This window comes from Anser cygnoides, chromosome 2 (assembly GCF_040182565.1).
Source record: "Anser cygnoides isolate HZ-2024a breed goose chromosome 2, Taihu_goose_T2T_genome, whole genome shotgun sequence".
Taxonomy (NCBI): Eukaryota; Metazoa; Chordata; class Aves; order Anseriformes; family Anatidae; genus Anser; species Anser cygnoides.
Window position 1 is genome coordinate 15,654,727 of NC_089874.1, and position 26,298 is coordinate 15,681,024.

The following is a 26,298-nucleotide window of genomic DNA, read 5'->3' on the forward strand; positions in this document are numbered from 1 at the left end:
AGCTGAACACTCCAGCCACCTGCCCCTAGGTGAGCTAGGGCTGTTGCTGACATAGCTCTGGTTTTCACGAAGTACATGAAGATTTGCTGATCTGGGGAGAGCACATCTACATGAGGAGATGTTCTTCCTAATGATAGGAGATGCCCCCCTCCTACATTGTATTTCGCAGTTACCAGGGCCAGGAGCATCATGAATTGCCTCTTCCTTACCTGTAGGCCAAAAAAAGAAAAAAAAAAAAAAAGGAGGCCTTCTCAGAGTCTCTCTCTCCCAGTAAGCTGTTAATTTCTGGCAGGAGAATTTCTGCCTACCTTTTGGATTCTGTCAGGTTTTTTAGATTAAAGTATTTTAGGATTTTCAATGCCCCAAGATTTAAGGGGGTACATTGAATATTGGTGCCTGGGCCTGAGCAAAATTTGAGCTCCTGAAGTTCTTTGATGGGACAAGCATGAGGTGCCTGAACAGCCAGTGATCGGTAGCTGCAATTGTCCGTTCACGCTTCAGCTAATCAAATCTTCCCCTAAATCCCCCATGTTAAATTTTAACTTGTCCTCAGATGTCTAGAACTCTTGCAATAGGCCATTGCTTGACTTTATTCACAATGAAGTACTTACTGTATATTAAAAAGCCCCTACTAGAATCATTTCAAATCAGTTGGAACGGTACAGGCTTGGGACCCTAATCATTTCAAAACTGAAGAGCTGTTTCAAATTGTAAGAGAAGCAGATCATTTAAATAACTTAGCTCTGCACTCCCTCAGACTTCCAGATTTTCAAGTGCACTTCAGCCTGAAAGTGAATGTGGTATTGGACATAACTCAGTGCAGCACACTTTACAATCAGCAGAGTACAGTTTGGAGAGCATTTGAAGTTAAGCTGAGATTGCTCAGTGCAATGATGCCCAGATTCCCCCATTAACTTTCAGATTGCAACAATCTAACATCTGAGACTCTCCAGTTACTTTAAATCACTTGATTGTTTTTGTAAGGCGGTGCTCCCGTTTTTTTATTTTTTTTAAAGACTGGATTTTTTTATTTTTTTTTTATCAAGACAAAACAAAATGTTGCAGTATTTCACCTCCGAAGACCAAGGCTGAAATATTGCGTATAGACTTTACCAGCTTTAAAATCTGTGGCAGGGGCAGCAGCTTTGTGCTGAAAGCCAGTTTTATTTGTCGCACACAAGGCTCCTATTCTTGTGTTGGAAGACTTCAAAATGACTTGTATATGACATGGGCATTGAGAAAGCAGCCAGCCTGTCCTCAGTAGCACTTCCTTCAGCATTCTGAGAGAGAATGCAGAGCATGTTGATTTAACCGCTCCAGCGCCTTTGGATATATGACATACATCCAGGAAAAAGGATGCCTGTGGGACACAGGGGACCTATATGCTGCATCCTGCATGCTTTGGAAATAATGAGAAGGCCTGAGACATTCATAGGACATTTACATAAGAAGGGTTAATTCAACCTATTATTGTGCTACTAAAGTCTGGACAACTGAAGTTGAGGTGAATTAATTGCTTTGATTAATAATTTGTGAACGGTGTAATTTTGTGTTGAAATTAAATGGCTTTTTTAGGAAACAAAGAGAATATTCTAGCTGTGGAGAAGGCAGGGTGATTAATTTGATTTTAATCGGTTTGTTGCTATGGCTAAAGAAAGGAAGTAAGGAAATGGCAGGTGTTTCATACTCTGTGGTTACTGACCAGGCAGTGAGAAAGTTTTGTGCCTAGTTTCAGCCATTTGGCAGCTGGGACAAAGGCTTCTTTTGCTAGCAGAGCTGACTTTGGTAGCCATGCTCTGGCACCCAGCATCATCCTCCCAGCTCAACTTCAGTGATGCCGTGAGATGAACTAGATGAGGAAACAGATCTGTATTGCAAATAATTTAGGGGGGAGAGTAAAAGGGGGTTAACCCACATCAATCCTCCATTTGGTTGCAATGTAACCTCATGAGGGAAAGAGAAAGAGAGAGTGGTGGAAGAAGACAGAAAGCCTCCAACATGCATTCGTGTGCACACCATAGCCTCCATTTCTCCAGCAAGTTCAAAATGCCAGTGTTTTCTAATGACTGAAGTTCACTACAGTTGTCAGTTGGAAGAGAATTATTGCACTTGTGTTAATGCTGCCTTCTTTTTTTCCTGCAAATACCTCATACAGTGCAAGCTACATTTGCCTTTTCCCCTACAAATTACACCATGATTCATAATTATCTTATGACTAAGTAATACACTATGGGTTTCTTTTCTCCCTGTCTGTTTGCAAGTGATGAGCTCCTGGGTTTCAGCAGAATTCTTGTTATCGTTCCCTAAGTGCGCGGCTTTGATATTGTACTAGTAAATTTCATCCCATTTCTAATACTCCAATCCTCAGGGTCATTCAGCTCTCACTGCTTTACTCTCCTCTGTATTGGCAATGCCTGGCAGCTTTGTGTCCTCAGCAAATTTCATTAGCATCTATGCAAGATAGTTAATGAGAGTATTAAGGAAGATTGTTCACCAGACTGGTCCTTGAGGAACTTCACAAGTAACTTGTCTGCAGTCTAGTGATTGCCAGTTGCACTGATAGGGTTTCTGGTTCCTCCCCCGTAGAGTAAAAATAAATCTCTGGGATGTGGGTAACACTCCTGAGTGATCAGGCAAATGTTCCTGTCTCCTGTGAGACACTGTTAGCAAAAGAGGAGACTATGACCATGTTGTTGTCAATAATATGCTGCAATTTCCCTTATACAAATCCTTATTATCTCTGCAAAACATGTGGGGATGGTGGGGTCACGTCTGCAGCACTGCTGTTCTCTGAACTGATTGACCTCACATCCCCATTCGTTCATTACCACAGGTGGATCTAGGCCTTCTCCGCTTCGTTTCTGGAATTGGGACCCAAGGAGCCATCTCTAAAGAAACAAAGAAAGAATATTACCTGAAAACATACCGCGTAGATGTCAGCTCCAATGGAGAGGACTGGATTACACTTAAGGAGGGAAACAAGCCTGTTGTAAGTCTTTTCTCTTTTACCTCTCTTTGTCCAAGGAATAGATTACTGAACTCCTTAGTTACTATCTGTTCTAAATAAATAAATTAAAAAAAATAAAGGTTTAATCAGCATGATCAAGGTTCACAGTATCCCAAATCCAAAAGACAGAAACTGTCTCAATAGAGATGGGCCACTGAAATTATTTGTGGGCAGACTCGAGCAGGTGAAAAGGTGCTGCATCGCCCGCTGTAGCCATCAGAATTAGAGTGGTTTGGCTCATTTCCCTGGAGTGTGCTGCTGTTTCCCAGTTTGCTAGAATTTCCTATGTGACCTTGAGAAAACAATATGGGGGACCTTTTAAAAAATGTATGTATGTGTCTGCTGCAAAGCTCTGGATATGTGTGGTTTCAGTACCTCAGCATAGCCCTGCTGTCTTGCAGGAGTGCTACTGAGTCATTAGTAATTTGTTAGACATCTAAGCATTTCAGTGGTGGAGGTCATGCAGGCAGATAATTAGGCATACCTTTCCATCCTTATAGATTTTTATCACCTTTCCATTTATCAGCGCATTTACTCCTTGTGACCTCCCAATCAAACAGCTTTAGACACTCATAAGAAAAATCTTCATTATCTGCTACCGTGAGCATAAAGCTCGTTACTGAGAAGTCAGTTCTGCTCCAGCTCTCACGTGAATAGTCCCAGTGAGGCTGTGCCTCCCTTCCTGCCTCACCTGGGACATACCCAGGGGCAGCAGCCCCAGCAACTGCCGAGGGGCTGATGAAACTGGAAAGGTTTTGTGCTGACTGTCTTCAAAAGAGCTTTTCTGTGGTCTTTCTTCAAGGATTCAGAATGGCTGTGTAATATTAAGTTGTCAGTGTAACCATATCTAGCTGTAAATATTTGGTTACTGGTCTGTCCCTTACTCATCTGTAAGTGCTATGCCAAGGCTGCTACACTTATCTAGTCAAAATGGTAACAGTGATCAGTGTGTTCATCTTTGTTCTTTGAAAGACTTTGTAACAAACAAACCAAATAATAATAATAATAATAATAAAGAATCCTGAAAGCCTCTCTTTGACAGGTGTTATCCTGGTTTTACAGTTGAGAAGGAACTTAGAAGGTCACATGCCTCACTGTGGGCACTATGTAATGATTTGCAAAAGTACAATATCTGACTTGCCCAAAGTCACAGGAGGAGCCAACACTGCAGCACGTACAAGACACAGAGTTTCCTGGCTCTGGTTCCCGTCATCTGAACAAATGCCTCTTTCAAATTCAGACCATGCCCGATTTTCATTATCAGCTTCAATTTGTAAACTCTCCAAGAGTGTATTTTACATGAGTTTCCATTGTACGTGCTGTCTTTAATTCATAGCGAACTGAACTAAATGTCTCGTATTTATTCAGAGGGTTTATTAAAAAAAATCAGGGTTCTAAAATAACAATGTTTTGCTGTTGATTAGGACAAGAAAAAAACTGTACAGCCGGTCTCCCTCTAGTATCTTTACTCAAATCAAAAGTTAGGGAGGCTTGGCTACGGAAAAATGACAGGCAGCCACCAATGTCCTGAAGGAAGCCTCAGCGAGTTGTGCACTCGTCAGGAGCTGTGTGCATTAGGGAGACTCACTGCCTTGGATAGGGGCACACCTCGAGAATGGCAGCATGTCCTTCAGAGAAAAAAAATAATAATAATTGCTGAAAAGAAATGTAGATTAATTTAAAATCTCTTGCTGGGTATGAAACTCCAATATTAAATTATTTAAGAAATAACCGGGCCTGATGAGCTGGCAGCTGTGTGCTTCTGGCCTCTGCTGCAAATTAGTGCAGTTATTGCAAGTAACAAACAGGAAAGTAGACACCGTATGTAAGAAATGGAAGAATATCCCATAAAAAGCCAGGGGCCCGCGGCCCTGGCAAACAACAGGAAGTCAGTTCCCTCTACATGAGAAAGAGGCAGGAAGCTGAATCACCTTCTTTGGACTAGAACATTGCAACGTTTCAGCTCTGCTAGGAAGGAGTGTGTTTGCAGGATCCTCGACATGAAAGCACAGCACAATCCTGTCTCTTCTCGTGGAAGTCTTATTGTTCATCTGATCTGCCCATTAGCCTCAGGGGACTCAGAGAAAATCTTAGAACCTGCTATATAGATTGTAAATAGACTTCCATCTCAGTATGCAAGGAGATAGAAATACTGAGTGTTTGTTAAAAGGATTTAAAAACAAAAGGTTAACAGAGCGAGGGTTGCACAACACACTCAGAAAAACACTTATGTCCAAGGACAGCAAAACAATATGTGTTTTTAGCTTAACTCCATACAGGGATTTTTACATGGTCTAACTGAAATCCAAACCTTTAACTTGGGCATGAGGTTTTGTAGTTTTTTGCATCGTTCTGTGAGTGTGCAAGGAATAAAACTCTCCTAATTGGGCAGTGAGAGATTATTCCAGGACATGGCAATCCTTGATTTGCAAAGAGCTGCATACAGACCTGGGCATTAGGAATACATCAACATTGGCAAGGAGTGGACAGAGCCTTGCTGTGTTCAGGGGGGCTCCTGCTCTCCTGGTGGCCCTGAGCTCCCCTGGTCTGCTCTGCAGCGTTATGGTGTGCTATGGGACGTGGCAGGTGTCAAGTATTTTTTTAATATAATTGAACATCTTTTCCTCCTAAAGGAAAGCTTATTTTTCTGCAAAATTGTGTTAGCAGTTTAATGAGATAGCTCTCCATGTAAGTCTTTTTTCTCATCCCCCACGAAAATAATCCTGGCTAGACCTTGTATCACTAGTATCTGTAAAGCACAGAATTATAAACACCATTTAAAAGAAAATCTAACATATATATACTTTTTCTTTCCACATAAAGGTGTTTCAAGGGAATAGCAATCCCACTGATGTTGTTTACAGACCTTTTGCCAAACCAGTTTTAACACGGTTTGTGCGAATTAGACCTGTGTCTTGGGAAAATGGAGTATCGCTGAGATTTGAAGTATATGGCTGCAAGATAACAGGTAGGTCTTGGGAAGGATTTTAAAAACAAGGGAACTTCTTGTGCCTATGCTGCATTTTTTATTTGTATTACTGAAATGCATCTTCACTATTTCCACTGTGGTCTGAATGTAGATATGTAAACAAACTGAGAAAGAAAACCCAACAACACAAACATCCAGTGTTATCTTAATGTTGTTCTAGCATTCTCTTTTAAGTGTTCGACTTTAAGTAGTTTAATAAATAAAGTGCAATTACTTTTCATGTAGTTCTTTTACAGCTCCATGCAAATTACCTGAGATACACAGCTATTTTCCAAATTCACCTCTTGTTTTCCCTTCCTTACCCTCCTGTCCCTCTCTCTCCTGACTGCTATTTGTAGTTTGATCTCAGCAGATTTCATATACATATCTAGCTTTATAAACACAGCAAGGTACAGACCCTGAGATCTGATGCCTATTCCAGCATCTAGACATTTAAACCCAGCTTCCCACCGGTGCTCACTTCTTGGAATGTAACTCCTTTACATCACACAGACACCTACCCAAATAACTGCCCAAAGTACTTTCTGAGGTAACAGCAAAAGGTGTTTTACTACCTTGAAAAAAATAAACAGGCACAACCAAGAATTATTTTAGACTCCTACAAAAATGTATTAACATTGTATATGTAAAGTAAAAATAATCTTCTATAAAACCTTTTACAAGGTGTATATTAAAGTAAATGTTAATTATTGAGTATTTTTATAAATCTGACTTTTCTATAAAATGTCATTTCATAGTACTTAATACAGTTTACTTGCACTAATTTTTAGTAGTTCTATGATTTTTTTCTTTCCTTAATGTCTTTCTTCAGTCTTGAAAATGTTTCTTAGGACTGGCTTCCATGGAGTAGGAAAATAAGATTAATGAATACAGAGTTATAAAATTCCAAGTCAATCTATGAAATCCTTCCAGATTAGATGAAGGTAAAATCAGTAGAACTGGTATTAGAGTCTATATTGGAAGTCTTCATTCCTTGTTAGTAGCTTTTCCTACTTTCAATTTATATTTATCTGGGACTATAACAGAAGTAACTATTTAGTTTCTATGTCCTTTGAAAATGCCTGAGACCAAAGAAATGCAATAGAAAAATGGAGGTACAACAATAAACTGTATTTTATAGAATATATAAAAGATTTCAATTTCCAGCATCATAAGAAATAAGTAATCTGCAACTGGGTTTTGGCTGATTTGGGAAATTTTCCCTAGGGAAATATTCACAAATTCAGATGTGACCCTGCACTCTTTGGCTTAGCAAGAAGAATAGAAAACAAGAATAGAATAAGATTTTCTGATCCTTTTGGTTCCCATCAAGCCAGAAATACTTGTGGTATTTTGGTACTTCCATTTCCTGCCAAAACTAGGATGTGCAAGTTTGAACAAATGAAAATTATATACAAATCCAAAAAGATTATTTTGGATATAAAAAAGAAATAAGAAATTGCTTATGAGAGTTGAAAAGATTGATATGTCCTGTTTCTGTTTTGGTGTTTGTTCAGATTAACTATTTAGTTCATTGGTTTTTTTGTTTGTTTGTTTTTTCTTTGTAGATTACCCTTGCTCTGGGATGCTGGGTATGGTGTCTGGGCTCATTCCTGACTCTCAGATTACTGCATCTACTCAAGTTGATCGAAACTGGATCCCAGAAAATGCTCGCCTCATAACAAGCCGTTCAGGTTGGGCGCTGCCACCAACTACTCATCCATATACAAATGAATGGCTTCAAATAGACCTTGGTGAAGAAAAACAGGTGAGGGGCATAATTGTCCAAGGAGGCAAGCACCGAGAAAACAAAGTATTCATGAAAAAATTCAAAATCGGCTACAGCAACAATGGATCAGATTGGAAAATGATCATGGATTCCAGCAAGAAAAAGATAAAGGTAAGGAGGATTTCTCTGCATGGGGAGGAGCTCATATTAAATTTTTATACCTTTATCTCTGATCTTGGAAAGGCACAATGTTAGGATGAAGCTAAACAGGAGGGTTTGTAGGACAAAAACACTGAAGGGATGCTGTGGTAGTGGTACAATGAGTGCAGGAGCTGATCTCAGGACATTAACCACTCTGGCAAAGGTTTTGTGTATTCAGCAGCTAGTTCAGAAGATGACTTCTGCCAAGAGTGATGCGCCTCTTCAGCCCCTAGGTTACTCCAAAATCCCATGTAACTGTAATATCCAGCACTACCAAAAAAGTAGAGTTCCATCTGCAGTTTTCCACCGACTGTGAGTGAGCGTATTTGAGACACAGAATTATTTTTCCTCTGCTTCTTTTTTTTCTAAGCAGCTGAATGAGGATGGTGTTATTTAACTCAATGGGGTACCTGTTGGATTTCTGAACTGCCTGTAGGCTGCTTTGAGAGCTTCACAGGCTCTCCATGATGGTCTGATCTAAGTCGCACTGCAAGAGTGATGTCGTTTTTGACGTTATCCCATCATAGGTGGAAAGTACTATTGTACTATTACAAGTGAAGCATCTTGGTGTGTGATTGGGAATAAAGGACAGCTGGTTTGTAGGATCAAGCAAAAACTGCAAGGGATTTACAGGGAAGGGTCAAATGAATTGCTGGGTTAAATGACAAGAAAAAGAAAATTAGTACTCTCCAGAAAAGCTTCTGAGAATGTACCTACTTTGCTTTGTCTTTGAATGTATGCTCTTCAGGACATAAAATGTACTGTTTAGAAAATTTACCCCAAATCCCATTCATTATTTTCCATCTAGTTTTGCTACTGTTGCTCAACAAAGTGTATTTTTGCCTTGAGAGTCACAACCCTTTCTCAGTCCTCCTTCCTTTCCCTTGAGGGAAACAGTGGGCATACACAATTGTTCAGGGACTGGTGCTGCAGTACTGGAAGGATCAGGGAATCTGATCCACCAGAAACGTGCCCTCAAAAGGCAAATCAGTACAGTGCTTGGCAGACGGAAACCTTGAGAGTTGTTCCATATCTTAGCTGTGTCAGTCTGGAAATTAAATGTAAAAGCTGTTTTGTTATAGAGACTCTTCAATTGGGCAAACCTATGTTTCGTTAAAGGAAAAACTGAGTGGGCCCAGGGATGTAGCTTTTCCAGGCACATTTGGTAAATATTGGACTTCATTCTCTCCTGTTTTAATCTCACTGAATATGTCTGCATTTTCTCACTTCTCATCACTTTTCATCATTTGTTTTGGGGATTAAAACTAAATGAATTCAGCCTTTGCAGTCAGCTCCTTTCTCTTGTTACCATGAGTTTTGACTTCATCATAAAGTGTGAAGAGAGTGTAAATCAACAATGGGATCTAACCATTTTCTTTCTAAAATAGATGTTGTTTTGACATGTACATGAGCACTGTGGCTCAATGAGGGAAAAAAATAATGCCATATGCTTTCAAAGCAGTGCGCCGTCTGCTGCATGGCTTTCTGTTTTCTAATACAAGCACTTGCCATCATTGTCAGAAGTTAACGGTTTGACAAGAAAACTAGAGTGCTAACTAACACACTGAGCCCATCCTCAGCTTTCATCACTACCAGAAATTAACTTTCAAAGATTAATGGAACTAGGAGGGCTGGAATTCAAATCTCTTGTGGCCTAATTATAATCCTTCCCCAAAATTCAAGACATTTAATAAACTTTCCTCCAAAGCACAAGTTTTCTTTAAAGAGAATTAGATAAATCCTATGATTTGGGAGTCTGAGGGATTTAAAATGTTAATACTGGAATGTAGTATTTTTAAATGTAAGTAGAGCTGGATGGGACAGAATGCTATAATGAGTCACAGCAGGAACGTGGATTAGAAACAGCCCTGTTTTATGAAATGAAACACATCGTTTCACTTGGTTAAAGTCTCGACTTTCAATAAACAAACAACTGCACGTTAGGAAAAGAAAGAGCAATGACAAGCTAAATGTAAAAACAGAATATGTCCAAAGGATGAAACATCACCTTGGTCCTCAATGGAATCTTGTCATCCATACCTGCAGCTCCTTCCATGGGACTACAGTAACTCTTTCCTCTTTAGCTTACCCACTTTCCGCTGTTTTTGACTGTGCAGAATGTTTCCCCCTTTAGCCTCTATCAAGCACACACAGGGGTGAATGCCACTCAGATCCTCAAATGACCATGCACAACTCCATACTCATTTCAAAGTCCAGCTGGTATTTGTTCTCCAAAGTCTTGCTCAAGCTTACTCAGTACATTCATCTTTGTCTTCCATACTTCTTTCCTACTTCCACTTACCAACTGATGACCTTTTTTTTTTTCACACCTCCTCTGGTCATGTCTTGCACAAGAAACTGAATATCCTGCCATCTGGAACAACCTTTTTTAATTTCTCTGCCATATTTATTTTGATTTAAAAAGCTATTAGGAAGACTTTTTTTCCCTCTTGCTTATTTATATTCTCTTTTGTTTAGCAATTATTTATTATACTTGTTTTTGCAGTGTGAGTAGTATGCAAGAAGCGATTTGTGACATAGCCTATATAAAAGACATTCACAAAATGAAGTTTTACTGTATACTTTTTTCTCCTCCCCCACAAAGAATATCAGTACGTGTTTTAAATGAACAGTCAAAATTGAATCACAGGCAGCTCTGCACTACAAAGGACAATGATTCAATATAATTATGATTCAATATAATTCTAGATGCCTATTGAATTCTAATGTCTATGTGTCAGTACTCCAGTATTGATGTCTTTTATAAAACATTTTTCATTATTATATGTTGCTATTAAGACTACTATTAAAAAGGAAGCAAGGATTCCTCAGATACATGTGTCTGTCTACTTTTTGCACATAAAATGGCATTCATTCTTTCTCATACGGTAGGTAGCTTTTCTGATCATTTGCACTACATTGCTGTTGAAATATAATAATATATAATTGCATTTTAATTAGATCTGACAGGCCATCTACATGTGAATTCTTGACAACTGTCTTCCATGCACTGTCAGAACACCAGGTCAGCCAGTGTCCCTTGAAGGCACCTTGGAGATAAGTCTTCCCTAGGAAATAGGAGCAGAAGCATTAATGTAGAAATTATTTCTTTTAATCCAGTTGGTCATAGCCACCCATCATCATTGGCTTTTGTGACTGGCACTCTAACCAATGGCCAGAAGAGATTTCGGACCATTGGTTCATTAAACAGATGCAGAGCAAAAACAAGCAAGGCTTTTAGGACTGCACTAAAAATACAAGAAGCAATTGGTTTTACCTATGCTTTTTTTCTATCTTGGACAATGCAGCCTGTTTTTCCCATGGCTTCTGTTTTCTCTGCCCCCAGGTCAATAGGAAGAGTTTATTGCAGGTTGGGTTTTGTTATCATTCAAAATGAAAGGCAGACAGGCGGTGGTTTCTTCCAGAAGAAAGCTTCAGACCTCACAGCTATCTGTTGGAAGTAACAGCGCTTCTAAACAATTCATATAAGTTAGTTTTAATGATTTGTAATTTAACTAATTCATACAAAGAAAAGTTGAAAACACTTTACTTTTACTTCATTGTTATATGCATTTTCATATATTGTTCTTTATTCTCTATAAGATCTTCTGGAGTTACTTTTTACCATAAAATAGGCTAAAAATAACTGTTTGCCTGTCTTGGCTCGTAAACACTTCATGGCAAGGACTGTTTCTTTGTACAGTTAATTCATTCTCATGACCGATTATCTCCATGGATGCACCCAGGGTGTTGCTTTAAGTACAAATTATAACATGTTCCATATGCAAAATTTCACTGACGGGAAGCTGAAAGTATCAAACAAATGCCATTGAGAGCTGTTTTATGGCTGAAGAACCCAGAGTGCAACTCAGACAAGAGATTTTTGTCTGAAATGTACATTCGCTGACCTGCCTTACCCGTCAGATTATATTGCAGTTTTATCAGGAAGCAGCTTTCTTCTTTCTTTCTTTCTTTCTTGCTTTCTTTCTTTCTTTTTATTCTTATTCAATAGCAGTCTCACTGGAAGAACTCTTGCAGCTACTGTTCCTGGAGTTTAATTTATGCCTTTTGAAATAACTACAACTTGTGAAACTCTGTCACTGGGGGAAATCAGATTGAAATTTTCTCTTGAATAGTTGGATTATTATTGTAACCACTTAAAAGGTGACAGGATCTTCACCTCAGTCATTTTTTTTCCCTAAGAACTGTTGAAAATGTCACCCAGCTAAACCCCAGATCAGAGCGTCATTTAAAAACATGTCTCATTAAACACTCAGCTCTTGTTATGACCCTGATGGATTGGTTGCTACTGAGTTTATGAAAAAAGAAAAATGAAAAATGAAATGCATTACTTTTCCAAGAAGCTTAAACTGTGTATTTTCCATTCTCATTTAGGGCAGGAAAGTCTGACACTTATTAAATGGTTAGAATCTGGCCTACATCTCACCTAATTAAAAAGCTAAAGAATGAAGAAAATGTTGAAAATATATTTTCATTTTAACAAGTAGCATTTGTTATGCTTTGCAGACTTTTGAAGGAAACACCAACTACGACACACCTGAACTGCGGACTTTTGAACCTGTATCGACAAGATTCATCCGTGTCTACCCTGAGAGAGCCACACACGGAGGACTGGGACTGCGAATGGAGCTGCTGGGCTGTGAACTCGAAGGTAATTGCTCTGCTAGAGATGAATGCACTTTATTATTTTCACACATACATTCTGTACTTGGACTACTGCTGAACACTGCTGTTCCTGTACAGGCAGCACGTTGGACTCTCGCTTCCGTGACTGCCATTAGTGCTGTTTCTTGGACTAATCAGTTCCTTCTCTGCAGACATTTGAATATGCCCAAGGCACAAATATTATTCTTTCTCCCATTCCTTTGTTGAATCACAGGGATATTCTCCACATGGTTTTCTGTTCCCTTAAGCAACCTTATGATTATACTTTCAAGAAGCATAGAGCTATTACGAGAAAATAAAGGAACTTATATTTTGTGTTACCATGATACAACCCAGGAAGAGACATTTTCTGAGAATGCAGAGGGTGTGTTGGACTAAATACAGCAATTATGCCTCCTGCTCCTTCAAACAACGTGAAAGTCGCACCAGACAGTATGGTAGACAATGATTACTTGTCTGGATAGGGTCTGTGCTCCTCTTTTTGGGGAGCAAGGGAGGTCCCCTGTGTTCCATACCAAGCTTTAATTTTGCAGTAGTATGTCAAGAGATGAAAGACCAGGAAAAGCAAAGTTTAGACATTTATCCTTGGGCTGTGATGTGAGGTATAATAATGCTTTGATTTTTGTTATATAAACAATAATTATTTAACATCATAGATAACTACAGATAACTACATGAATTTCACATTTTTATGTGGTGGATAATGTTATAGTGGCACGGGTTATAAATCACAGAGCTTAACAATACATATATAGTAACAAAACACATTATTGGGGGTTTCTTATGATACCTCATAAAGAAGTAGCTGAACAGGCTCCCAAGATGAATGAAACTGAATGTTCTGCCTCCATTTCTTTCTCACCATTTCATTCCCAAGGCAGACAAGTGGGAAGTATTTTCTGTGAGAACTACCACGTTCTGTGTTGTTTTTAGTGAAGGCCAGACTGAATAAGTGTGGTTTTTACTTGTCCCGGAAGGTGGGTAGGTTGGAAATACTTCTTAGTTCCTGCAGGAAGTCCTCATTTCCTGTGGGAATTCTTAGTTCCTGCAGACTATTGTGCTGCTTGCTCAGAAAAGAGAAAAGAAAACTCAGCACCTGCCCTGTGTAAACTCACAACCCATGGGTAACCTCCTCCTGCCACAGGGGTCCTGTAGCCACCTAGACATCAAGAAGTGAACCCATGGACCACCTTACAAGAATGTGTTACTCAGTGAGATGGAGGAGCCAAAGAGGAGACTAACTAGGCAAAATGCCTTTGCTTTTTGGGAAACTGCTTCACCAAGCATAATGTTCCCCTGGGACACATTACTTGCATTTATCTTCCCACTGTGGTGCACTTCTGAAGGTAGCTCACCTGTAGGTCACCCACGGATAGGCAAGGTCAATTTCAAAGCACCCATGAGAGAAGCATAATAAGAAAACTTTGTTGTATAACCGTCTTAAAGAGGGAGTTGAATGAAGAGAAGTTACTTGAGATTTCCTGAGGAGGACAGGAGCTGAGATGAGAAGAGAAGCATAGAGATAAGCACAGACAAGAGTAGAAATCAGCTCTCCAGCAGTGATGAGCAAGGGGAAGCTCAGAGCATCCCAGGGGGTTTATATGAAATGATGGCAGAGATGTAGGCAAGCTTGAGGCTATACAGGGGCATGAAGATCAAGATAAGAAACTCAACTCAATGTAGAAAGCTAGAGGGAGCTCCCAGAGGGGTTTTTAAAGAGATATGGGGAACAGACACTCTGTATAATTCATAACAGGTAGAGAAGTGTTTCTTAAACTAGGGCTAGATTATACCTGTAAAGCACAGACTGGGGTCCTTGTTTCAGCCCACAATATAGCTACTTCAGAAACTACCATCCCCTCTGACATTATCAGTCTAAGTGCATAGGATCTTGTGTGGCCAGTGGACTCTGGAGGCAGTAGAAGGGCAAAGAAGAATCCACGGAAGAGAAGCATTATTGTACAGCTTATAATACAGTAAAGCATTGTTAATGAAAATAACAGTAGTTGAGAACAGGCAAAGCCTGGACCATGTTCCCAGCCTGGTTATCTTAAGCCAGGGAACTATACTTAGAGCATAAAACTTAAACATAACACCAGGTATCCGTATCCTGATTTTCCAGATGTGATATGTTTTGCAGACACTGGGATTTAGATATATTTTCTGGCATCTTTCACAAATCTCAAGATCTTAATTGTAATAACGAAGGTCAGATTTTACTGGTTATGCAGCAGCTACCGGAAAGTCATCACCAGTGAGAAGCAAGCAGGTGGCCAGGAGGGATGACTGACATCATTGATGTCTTACTTATTTATAACTTCAACAAAAACAAAAGCAACTTCTTCCAGATCTTCTCATTGAGCACAAAGTGATTCTACATCACACTGCCTTCCTGCCACTGTTACCAGGACTCTGCTCAGACATTTCCTCTCTTATACGTGCTCTGCAGAGAGATTTCTTTGGCAATGTGGTAGGTGCTGCAGAATCACCACCTTGAGCACGCAGCCCTCCTGCTGCCTTTTACAGGCCTGCTCACAGGTGCTTTGGCCATGCAATAAAATGATGGGTTTTCTATCCTTCCCTGAGACTCCCATTCTGCCTTGCCAGACCTCCACTCCTGTTTTTTAGGAATAAGCGTTCATCAGCCAGTCCAGGGCTTTGCTGCACAGCCCTTGAGCTCAGACACAGCAGAGTGCCCTAGGGCAGGAGGCAGAACAGGTGCTTTCCGTTGCAAAGAAATACTAACTAACCTGCAAGGTAGAGTTGCTCCTTTCCTCAAAAACAACACATGATGACAGCATATGGTACTCATCAAAATGTTAGTGCCAATTGCACGTTGATTCTCCAGCACACTTTTTAACTGGGCAACTGAATTTTGTTTCAGCTCCTACAGCTGTTCCTACCGTTTCCGAAGGCAAGCCTGTAGATGAGTGTGATGATGACCAGGCGAACTGTCACAGTGGCACAGGTGATGACTACCAACTGACAGGTGCAGAAACCATCCTCATTCCATTGCAGCTTCATTGTAGCTCATACCCATCGCCAGTAACCAGCTAAATGTTTGCACTGATTTAATCACTCAGCATAAATGGACATTGGTATGCAGTTTGTATTGTCAGTGCTGTCAAAACATAGACATCTGCCTTTTACATATGACAATACTTTTGATTGTTTTCTCAGCTATGTAATTTTTGAAGCAAATAATAGTGACTAGTTGGAACAGAGGGCATATTTTTGAGCAGGAATTGTGTCTAATCAAATGTCCTAATCAAACTTCCTCTTATTAAGAAAAAAGATGGACAAACCTTTTGAGATTTATTGTCTGAGACTGAAGAACTCAAAATGAAATATTGTTTAAGCTGAAGATACTCTTCCACACCTAAAATTTAGCGTAGGACTCAAATATCAGCCCCAAATCTTTCTCAGACAGAAACAAAGAAGATTCGTTTCATCAAAGCATACTCACACATATACCACCGGAAAGATTTCCATGAGCTTCCCCACCAGCACTGCATTACAGCCACAGAGGGGCTGACGTTCTCCAAACTGCCATCACTAGCAGAAAAATAGCAGGGAGGGACATAGCGTAGTCTGCATTTGGAAGGGAGAAAGCTTCTTAAATTTCCTGTTTTCTCACTTCTGCACCAAACCAGTGTCCTTCTGATATAGCTGACACTGCACCACTACATTTTTTCTCTCTTCTTGGAGGTCACTTGCTCCACATAGCTCTGGGCCCATTTGAGGAGATCTTTCTGTAGCAGATCCATACTGCTACAGCAGCTAAGCTTATTTTTGGACAGAGCAACACGGGTTATTTCATCACTTCTCCCTGGTGTACTTATCTAATAAATGTTTATTACTTCTTATATCCATGACATAAAATAGCATTAAAACCTGGCAATAGCTGGCCAAGAGGACTTTGGGAAATCTTAGGTAAGAGAGAGATCAGCTTTTTGGAAGCAGCGAAGTAGAACATCCAACAGCAGATACAAATGAAAGTGCAGTTTCAGCTTTCTGAGCTTTGCCAATGTCTCATGTAAATGCATGTTGCAAATCAAATATTGAAAAACAATTCTTAAGCAGAAAAGACACTGCACAGTCACTGTCACTGCTTTTCAAATCAGTGTTCCAGATGAATCTTATTCTTTATGAATAAGAGCCATGCAGGGAGTCTGACAAAATAGTCTGTATCACGTTAAGGTAGCTCAGGAAGCTTTCAATATTACTAAACGTATTTTTTTTATTTTTCTGAAAGCAAAGAGATGGGTCAGAAAACCCTGGGGCTTCCTGCAAAGCCCTACGCTGAGGGTTGTCTTGCAAGACCCAATAGGCAGAGACACATTTCACATACAGGCTGTGCGAGGGGAAGGAGACAGATCTATGCAGGCACCTTCCTCTTCATTTGCTCATAGTCTGTGTGCTTCAGGCAGCTCAGGACTGCATCCCACATATCCCTTCGGGAAAGGTTATTGAGCAGAAGAAACTCCCTCTGGCAATTTTTGCAGGCTGTGCTTAGGGAGCCATTTATAACCTCTAAGACAAGGGAACAGCTATCAGCCTTCCTGAACACCAGCTTTCTGGGGAACTGAACCTTTTTCACTACTAAAATTGAAAATTACTACATTGCCCTTCTACCAAAGTGCAGACACTTGAGTATAATTTACTACACCACCTAGAAACCCTGGCCAGTGCATGCTCAATTGTGGACACTGCAGAAATTCTGTGTTTTACTTACGATGCTATATATAACACAAAAATGCACAGAAGTGATTTTACCAATAATTTCATTGCAAACATTCTTTTCTTCCTCCAAAATGCATAGAAGGAAAGTATGTAAATCTCACGGTCCATTAAGGCTAGCAGAGAAAGGCAGAGGGGTTTTATCAGTGCCTTCCCCTCTTCCATCCACTCCCAGTGCGAGCATGGTGCCTGCGTTCTCCTGGGTACGGCTGCTAGAGTCACTTCCCTGATGGTACTCGCACATATGTGAGTATCACAATGAAGCCTTCCTTGCAATTAACTGTAATTGTGCTGTAGGCCAGATTCCTTCCTGCTCTATTTGGACCCCATACAGAGCTGCTCTATTTGCGTGGCGTATAGCATTTCCCATCAGATCATTCTCACAAACATAAAGCTGATATAGCTCAGGCATTCATTCTCATTGGAAGTCATCATAGTCATCCTTTCTATAATGCTTTAAGTACTTGCTTGCTGGAGAAGAGAAAAACCATTGACTGGTAATCAGCACCCCACTGCGCATTTATAATTGCGCTAATTTACTTTTTGTTCCCCTTATCAATATAAGGCTTACCTTAAAAAAGTCAAGTATTTTTAAAATTAGTGGGCTTAGGGAGAGGGCCGTGACCCTGCTCACCTCTTTTTCAACTGCTTGAAGAAGAAGACAAAGGGAAAGTTCTTAATTCCTCCTGCTTTTTGAGACAGAAGTGAAACCTGCCTTAGATGGTAGCCAAAAGTTGGGCAATTCCCACACACCTCTCCTGTGAGCTGGGGCCACAGCGCAGCCGAGAAGCAAGGCACAGGGAGGACCCAGCATGGCAGGGACTGGAGGAGCTCAGGTCTCTGATGTGGCAAGCATGTCATAGCTGAATGCACAGATGGGTGAGTGTTAGGAGGGGCTAGGGAGATCAGTCACTGATATCCCACGTGATTTTGAGCAAATCACTCTCTATAAAGTGAGGACAACCATAGGGACATGGTGAGGATTTATTAGTTGGTGTTTGCAAGGACTCCAAAGACAAAAAGCTTTATTTAATGACAAATACTAATTTTTTATTTTATTTTATTTTTTATAAAGGAAACCAGACCTTTAATGTCATATTTTCATGCTTAACATACTCAGTTACCTACATGTCTAGTAAAGGTGGTAATATTTCAGATTTAGATATAGGATATTCCTGATGATTGCTGTGTCCTTTGTTGTGTCCCATGTATCATGACATGCATAATTTCTTTTCCAGGTGGTACTACAGTACTGAATACAGAAAAGCCAACAGTAATAGACAATACACTACAACCAGGTAAAAAGAAAAAAAAACTTATTAAAAACGTAATAAATTCCATACCCAAATTTCATACCAGAGACAAAATAATGAATTGCAGCACTTCCTGACTCCCCATTCCCTAAAAGTCTCTGAAGTAAAGAAGCATCTGGTCTCTCAGCTCTGTACAGTAAATATTTTATTCCTTTCATCCACATGTAGACACAGCAGAGAACAAGATTTCCTTCTGCATCAGCAAATGCCAAATGCTGACAAAATTGAACTAACTTAATCACACAGTGCACTGTCTCTAAATGTGGCATGTCAGTAACACAAAGTGTGTTTGCAAACTCCAGGAAAACAAAAACAGAGCCACACAAGCCATTCACTATTTATATCCATGGTTTTACAAAACTAAGACAAGTAAAGTTTGCCAGTTTTCTCCACCAGGGAGCTGGCAGTTTTACAATATTGTTTTCTAGCAATTTTTCTCAAAATGGGGTTACATAAACTGCTACCATGAACTTGAAAGGGGAGAAAGAAGTTGTCACTGGCAGCAGGTCCTTTTTACTTAATCAATACAATGACTAGCAGCTTTTAAAATCCTTACTTTGCTCCTTCCGCAACTTTCATAGCATTTTTTAATATCCTGTACAATTTACTGGGAGTGGAAGAGAGGACAGATTAGGGCAGAAAATCTGAGCCGTAGAGACTGGGAACACCAGTTTAAAGCTCTGTGCATTACTGATTGCAGAGCGGTAAGGAGGTCAGTTTTCAGCTACTCCCATTTCCTCCATTAAGGTACAGTCAGACACAGTCTTGCAAGTGATTTATTAACAGGGTGGGTAAGTGTTTATCATTGTTTCCTCAACTATGTGACACAAACCTCTTTTGCTTCAAGTAGAAGAAAGGTACTAATAATGCAAAAATTTCCTACAGGACACCAGTGGTGTCGAGCTGATAAAGAGATAGAGCTGGCTTCTCTCTGACATTGTTCCCCCTCTCGGCTTCTGCGTTCTGATATTGCAGAAGCAAATGCATTTACTGTCCCTAAAATTTGTCTCCAGGGCTGTACAGTTTGCTTGGTCAGCGTATACTATTTCTAGCTCTGCCCTGCTGTATGAGTGGGGCAGATTGAGGGGTACCAGTGCCTTCGCAGGACACTTCTCCGTGCTATTCTCCCTCAGCCAGCAATTCTCCCCCAACCCCAAAATTTAGGGTTGGGGAAGGGGAGGGAGGTATCGCAGTGGTTTTTGAGTAGAACATTTGGATTTTTCTGTCTGAAACAATCTTGTAGCTTTTTATTTGGCTGAAATGAAGGATTTATTTTACAGTTCTTTTGACTGTTTTCTTGCATTTAAACAAATGCTAATTGAAAATTCATAAAGTGCCTCTGTGGTATGCAGTTTTCCTCGCTCCTCCACAGTGCCAGATGCAGTTACAGGTTGTGTTTAATCCCTTTGGCTTGGGTGGGACTCTCCAATAATAGATTGACTGTTTCTGCCAGAGATGAAGATATCCTCATTTTCTCTCCTTACTTCCCTCCTGCACCACCTTCGTTTACTGCATGATGAGCCAAGTTTTTTCTCTACTGAAGAAGTTTATGAGGTTCCCTTCAGAGCATGCCAATGCTACTTCCCTGCATTGTGTTGGTAGAAGCTGTTTCCTTCCGGGGTATAAGGGACAAGTTCACATCCCAAACTCCAGGCTCCCACATGGCAGCACATTACAAAGATCAGAGATAGAGTTCAGTCAGATGCCAATAAATAAGGTTTCCCAAATCTGCAGTTTAAGACATAAAGGTTTCCAGCTGCTTTGTAATCCCTCACTGAAAACCAGCCAGAAAACTCCCCAAAAGGGGCAGCCAGAAATTCCCCTCAACATGGGGAGAGCCTTCTTGGCATGGCGGTGGTGCATCTCCCTCTATGGAGGGGGCACGGCTGGACCTCTTTGGCACAAGAAAGTGTGTCCGAGCTAGAGGCCATGCTGCAGGGAGCAAAAGCCTGCTACAGCAGCCACAAATAGCATAGTTTAAACTGGCCTTGAAGCTACAGAGCTGCTTGGGCTCCCCCTGGCCTCAGCTGGCCGAGGATCAGGGGATCAGCACACTCCAGCTCTTTCAGCTATTCTCAAGCTGAATGAGGTATCCATTTAACACACCAAGGACTGAGCCTTCAGCTTCAGCCATAACTCCCCCTAAGGTTTACCTTAAGATACTAATACACCTCGAGGCAAATGGTGACCTCCAAGCCAAAGAGCTATTGAGGAAGAGCTGCAGGATGCAGGCTCCTGCGGGTAACCCTGCATGAGCTACACGTGCCATTGCCAGCCACAACAGCTCATGTCACAGTGATTCAGGACATATTTCCCAGCCCTCTCCGTACCAGCTCCTGCCGTGGCACAGGTACTTCTGCAATAATACGTGCTAACAGCTACGTTGCTGTCCACCTGCCTGCACTCATGCCTGCAAACACCCCTAATCTTGTTATCCCAGACTAACACACTTGTGTGTGTCAAAGCCTGAGATTATCCTATTCCCGCCAGCTTTCATACACTGTGGAAACAGTTAAGTGCAAATAGCTGGAAAGCCTTGTGTATAAACAAGCTTTCCATCAAAGAGACTTTTGCAGTTCATTTCAAGGGGACTGAATTGTAAGAAAATAAAAAAGAATCATGATTTCAAACTGCTAAAAATGTTTAAAGCTTTGATTTTTTTTTAAGAGAAGATCTACTTTGCTCCTCAGACTTAAAAAGGTGCCTTTAGCAAACCTGTCCGTCAAGATAAATACCTTTCAGGCCTCAGTCCTACGACTCACCAACATCTAGCCTTTTTGAATACATCTCTTTTAATTCCACAGAACTATCTGAAACTCTTGACTCTTAGATATTTACATCCAGAGCAAGCAGTTCATTTACATTATGTACTCTCTGAATGTAAGCTCAGTCCTTTGTAAAGCAGTGTTCAAGAAGTAACTTATCTTGTTATTCATCCATGTAAGAGGTATTTCAGGAAAATATAAATAAGAAATCCTGAGGTTAAAATCTACACAAAGAAATAATTTAAAGGTAGAATAGGTCTGATCCTCATTTATGGCAGGACAACTTTGCATCAATAAAGGGATGTAAAGGGATATTAAAGCACTTAAATTAAAATTTACTATCATTTAAGGTAATTCTATGCCACCAGTATAAGCAGTATAAAAAGGTGAAATGCAAATAAGAATCAGACCCAATATACTACTTTGAAGTGGTCCAAATTATGTTTGTAATTTCTCATTTTAATGTTGATGTACCCTTTGGCAAGAGCATCCTATAGAGAATTTTCATAGCATTTTTAATGCCATCATGCTCTTTCTTGCCTCTTGTCAGAAGAGTTATAAAAATATGTCAAAGTCTGTGGGCCGCAAAAGATTAATGGACTTGCAAGAAACTCACTCAACTAGATTTTCAAATGACTTTCTTGTTCGTGTGCAGTAATGGTTCCAGCTGTGAGCAAGATGTGGTCAAGAAGTACAGCTGTTGGTTATTCTTTGAGGATAAATCTGTTTTAATTCAGTATCACGTACCCTACATTTTCAAAAAGACATATGGGATTTCGTCACACCTCCCTCTCAGATTCTCATCTGAAGTGGTGCTATTTAGTTACATAATAGCTGGTTTTCTTCATCCTCTCAATAGGCACAAACCCCAAGATCAATCACCTCTTGGCAAGGGAATTATCTTAGCAGGGGAATGGGCCAGCGCTGCAAAGGGAGCTCACCAAATGCTACTCATCCTTCCTTCCTCTCTACTTTCCTTCCTTTCCCAAGAGCTGCCAAGCTATAGTTCAAGGACAAAGAAGAGGACAGATTGCCTGTAGATTACTGTGAGCTACTGTATCAGCCCCCTGGGACCTTTAATAGAAGAATTGAACTATTATGTCTTTTGCTGGGACAGTCCTCCTGTCCATACGACTAATGAACCTATCCTGATGCTACAAGTGTCTGTTATTAATTGGCTAGCAGGTCTATTTTTTCTTTTTATGGGTCCCTGGGAGAAGTATTGGAAGAGACTTAAGAACAGACAATAAGAGATGGCATGTTTAAGGAGCCCATAAAATGAGAGTACTCTGAAATGCCTTGCCTTTGACCTTCAGTTCCATTGCTGTGATTGTCTAAGGAACGCATTAACACGATCACTTCTGAGAAAACAGTAAGGACCTAGCAAAAAGTAGCTGACTGAGAGCAGGTTACATGCCTAATCCTGCTCAATTTCAGGGGATTCTCATTAACTTCTGCATGGAAAAGAAGTTCATTTTTATGTTACTCTATGCTGTCTGTGAGACCAAAGCCAAGGAACACAGGCATGGCCAAAGCGTATCAGACTTAGGCTCTTTGCCAGTTTACTGGCCTATATGTTTCAAATGAAAGTGTACAAAAATTCTTTATTAGATGGTGCTGTGAAATTTAGTCCTGCTTTGAAGCTCTCCTTCTAATCCCAGTGTTCAGAGCTTGCTTCAAACCATGAAGCAGAAGGCTTTTGTGACTCCATGCATTTGAGAATTAACAATTAAATTTTGGATATTTTCCTCATCTATTTCAATGTCCAGTTTTCTTCGAATTGTGCTCAGCTTTAGCAGCATTCAAGGGAAGCAGTGTTGTTCACACTATATGAGAAGGTATTTCCTTTGATCAGTATTGAACTTCACTGGATGCCTCATAGTTTGCGGGCTATGAAATGGGGAAAACAGAACATTGTAATCTTCCTTCTCTAGATTCTTCACTCATTTATATATTTCTCCTGTGTCCTCTGCTATTTATTTTTATTCAGAGTTGAACAATCCCTGTTTCTTTGTGCTATATGCTCATTTATGCTGTTACATCTTCAAATGTATGTGATCTCTCTACCACTGTTCTCCTTTCTTGTGGTTTGAATACCACGCAGGCTATTACAAGCTTTGCATGATATAATCCTTTGGGATTGATAAAATTAATTTTGTTTTAGGTTTTCTAGGGCCTTTTTTAAAGTTCTGTTTCATGGCTCTGATGTCAAAGCCATGCAATATAGCTCTCTCTAGGCCTCCTTGACAATGAAAGGATATTTTTCACAAACTTAAAACCCTTTAATTCATTTCAATGTCACTCTGTTTCTTTAAAAAAATTCCCCTTGATTTTCAGATGTCCCCTTTCGGACAAGATCTCTTTGATCACGGTCCCATTGTCTAGGAAAGAAAAAAAAAAAAAAAACATATACTGAAGTAAGAAACATAATGGATTGCCTTTCTGTACCCATGTGTGCACAGGCTGAGTTCTGCTTCTTCCACGTTGTGAGCCCAAAGAGAGATTATTCACCATGATCTTCCCCTTTCCTAGAAAGGGCTGGGGTCTGCCAGGAAACACGTTTTCTCCACATTGAATTCCTGCAAGAGACAGTATCTGTTTAATTCATTTGTTCCCAGTTAGGATGCCGCATCCGTGACAATGTCGGGTAGACCCCTCCGGAGGCCGGCGGGAGGGCGGGGGCGGCGGGTGGGATGGGGCAGATGAAAGGCAGGAGAAGAGACAGGGCTCAGTGCTGAGCTGCCGTAGCAGAAGGGATGGATGGGATCTGCCATGCACCCAGACCTCTCTGCTGACAGAAGGGCATTTTGGGGGGCCCAGAGGGGAGAGGGCACCGTGGCTGCCATGCAGGAATACGGTGAGTTGAGTTAAAACTTTGTCTGGGAGCAAGGTCTCACTGAACAAGGACACAGCGAGCAAGGAGAGAGTGATAGATGAACCCCTTTTGTATCTGTCCTGTCTTAACCTACTCACTTGAGGTTTCCTTTGAGGTTCATAAAATAACATTTCTAGTTTACTTCCTATTAAAATCTGGCTTGTGAGTTCAAAAGCCTTTCCAGTCTTCCCTGGGCTGCTCACTGTGTGGAGAAGGTCTTTGCCTCTTCAGACTGAAGGAGATCCACCTCAGAGGTCTGCCCGGCTGCAGGTCCCAGCACACTTCCCACATTTCTCCATATTTTCCCACAATAAACAAAAGACATTCTAAGTTTTACATTACCTCTCTCTCTCTCTTTTTTTTTTATTATTAATTTTTATTTTTACGTAATGGGAGAGATAGCAAAAGAACACAATTGTTCCCCGAGAGCTGATAGTGATGGAAGCACAGAGTCCTTTGTTCTCAGTTTGTATTTGCACAAAGCATCTCGTTAAATTAAACCTAAGTTTTTTCCTTTAATAAGGCGTGAGTCATGTCTGAGAAAAGACTTCAGAATTTGGTCACATTGCTTTAGAAAGAATATTGCTCTAGTGGGAGTTGCCATTGCTCAAGGTGAGGTGAAAGTTCATACCAGTGGGGTAGAAATCAAAAGCCCAAAAGATTTCAAACTGGTTCTGAAAATAAGAAATACAAGGGATTTATGTGCTATCTTTGTAAAATATTCCCATCCAAATTCCAAGTTGTATTGAATAAAATAAGCTACTAGGTATTAAACCTTTGGGCAGAATTGAAGAGAAGCTGAAAACAAGATATGATCTCATCCTGACCATAATACCAGACTTCCCTTGTTTTACGTGGAGCTTGTTTTGAAGCTTATTTTCAGTTCACTTGGCAATCAGCCACATTTGTCCCTTTTCTGTCTCAATTTGTCCATTTCAATGCTGCCATCTTGTGGGCCTACTTGTCTGGAAGATGCTGAAATACTGTTTCACACTGAAGCCACGTATTATACGTTTCACCAGAAATCCTTTATGGGCAAGGACATTTCACTAGTATTCCTGACTTTTCTTATTTTTATCCAAATCTCATTGTGATTTGTTGCACAGTTATGGTGCAAATGTATATTAACAACCAGTGAATATATCTGATAAGCCACAGCTTTCTTTTTTGAGTCATATATATTACAACAGAGTTATCAGACAATGTGTATCAGACAACGTGGGCAAATCAGAAGAATTAATCTAATGACATAATGTCACAAAATATGGTTCATAAAGAGACAAAAAACAGTTATATCATTTACTAGACATAGCCATTCTTCATCTTTTTCCTAGAAGGGCTGCTCTTGTTATGGCTTCTCAGACTTTCAAGTGGGAATGGCTCCCTTAAATATCAAATAAATACATTTGGTTCTGAAATGCAAAATCTGAATAATGCAATTAATAATCATATTTCCTTCCTTCTTTTCTCTCTTTTCCTGCAGAGTTGCCAATATACAACTTCAACTGTGGGTTTGGCTGGGGATCTCACAAAACTTTGTGCCACTGGGAACATGACAACCAGGTGGATTTGAAGTGGGCAATTCTGACCAGCAAAACTGGGCCAATTCAAGACCACACAGGTAATCATGAGTTCATGATTTAGGCATTTTACATGGGAAGAAGTTGTTCTGTTTTATACCAAGATGCCTTCCAAAACCACAGGAGCGTGAGTTATACCTAAAATATGTATTGTGGGAAAGATAAGTCTGGGCAAACTGATCGGTTATATGTAGACACAACTGACCATAATTGTCCCTTCTGTTGGGGAATAAAGATCATTTATGGTCAGGAATTGAAGATATTCCCTCCTTCTGACTAGCCTTTGGATAACTGCCATCCAGGGTAGGGGAAAAAAAAAAAAAAAGCCAAATATTCTGCAAATATAACTTACCAAATGATACTGTCCTGGACAAACCTCATGAACTATTCCTGTTTATAGTTACTGTCTGCTACAGAAAGGTGTTGCAAGTAAA

At 40.3% G+C, this 26,298-nt stretch overlaps 1 protein-coding gene across 2 annotated transcripts in view; it reads left to right on the forward strand.

The window, feature by feature from the left end:
• Positions 1–26,298, forward strand: part of NRP1 (neuropilin 1) — a 112,948-nt gene that overhangs the window by 76,896 nt on the left and 9,754 nt on the right. Inside the window, exons 8-14 of one of the 2 annotated variants that reach the window (XM_048076533.2) lie at positions 2,834–2,989; positions 5,831–5,975; positions 7,544–7,875; positions 12,433–12,577; positions 15,476–15,580; positions 18,570–18,629; positions 25,768–25,905. In XM_048076533.2, coding sequence (XP_047932490.1) covers positions 2,834–2,989; positions 5,831–5,975; positions 7,544–7,875; positions 12,433–12,577; positions 15,476–15,580; positions 18,570–18,629; positions 25,768–25,905 — 1,081 coding nt within the window. The remainder of the gene's footprint in view (positions 1–2,833; positions 2,990–5,830; positions 5,976–7,543; positions 7,876–12,432; positions 12,578–15,475; positions 15,581–18,569; positions 18,630–25,767; positions 25,906–26,298) is intronic. The other variant, XM_048076534.2, reaches the window with a different exon arrangement.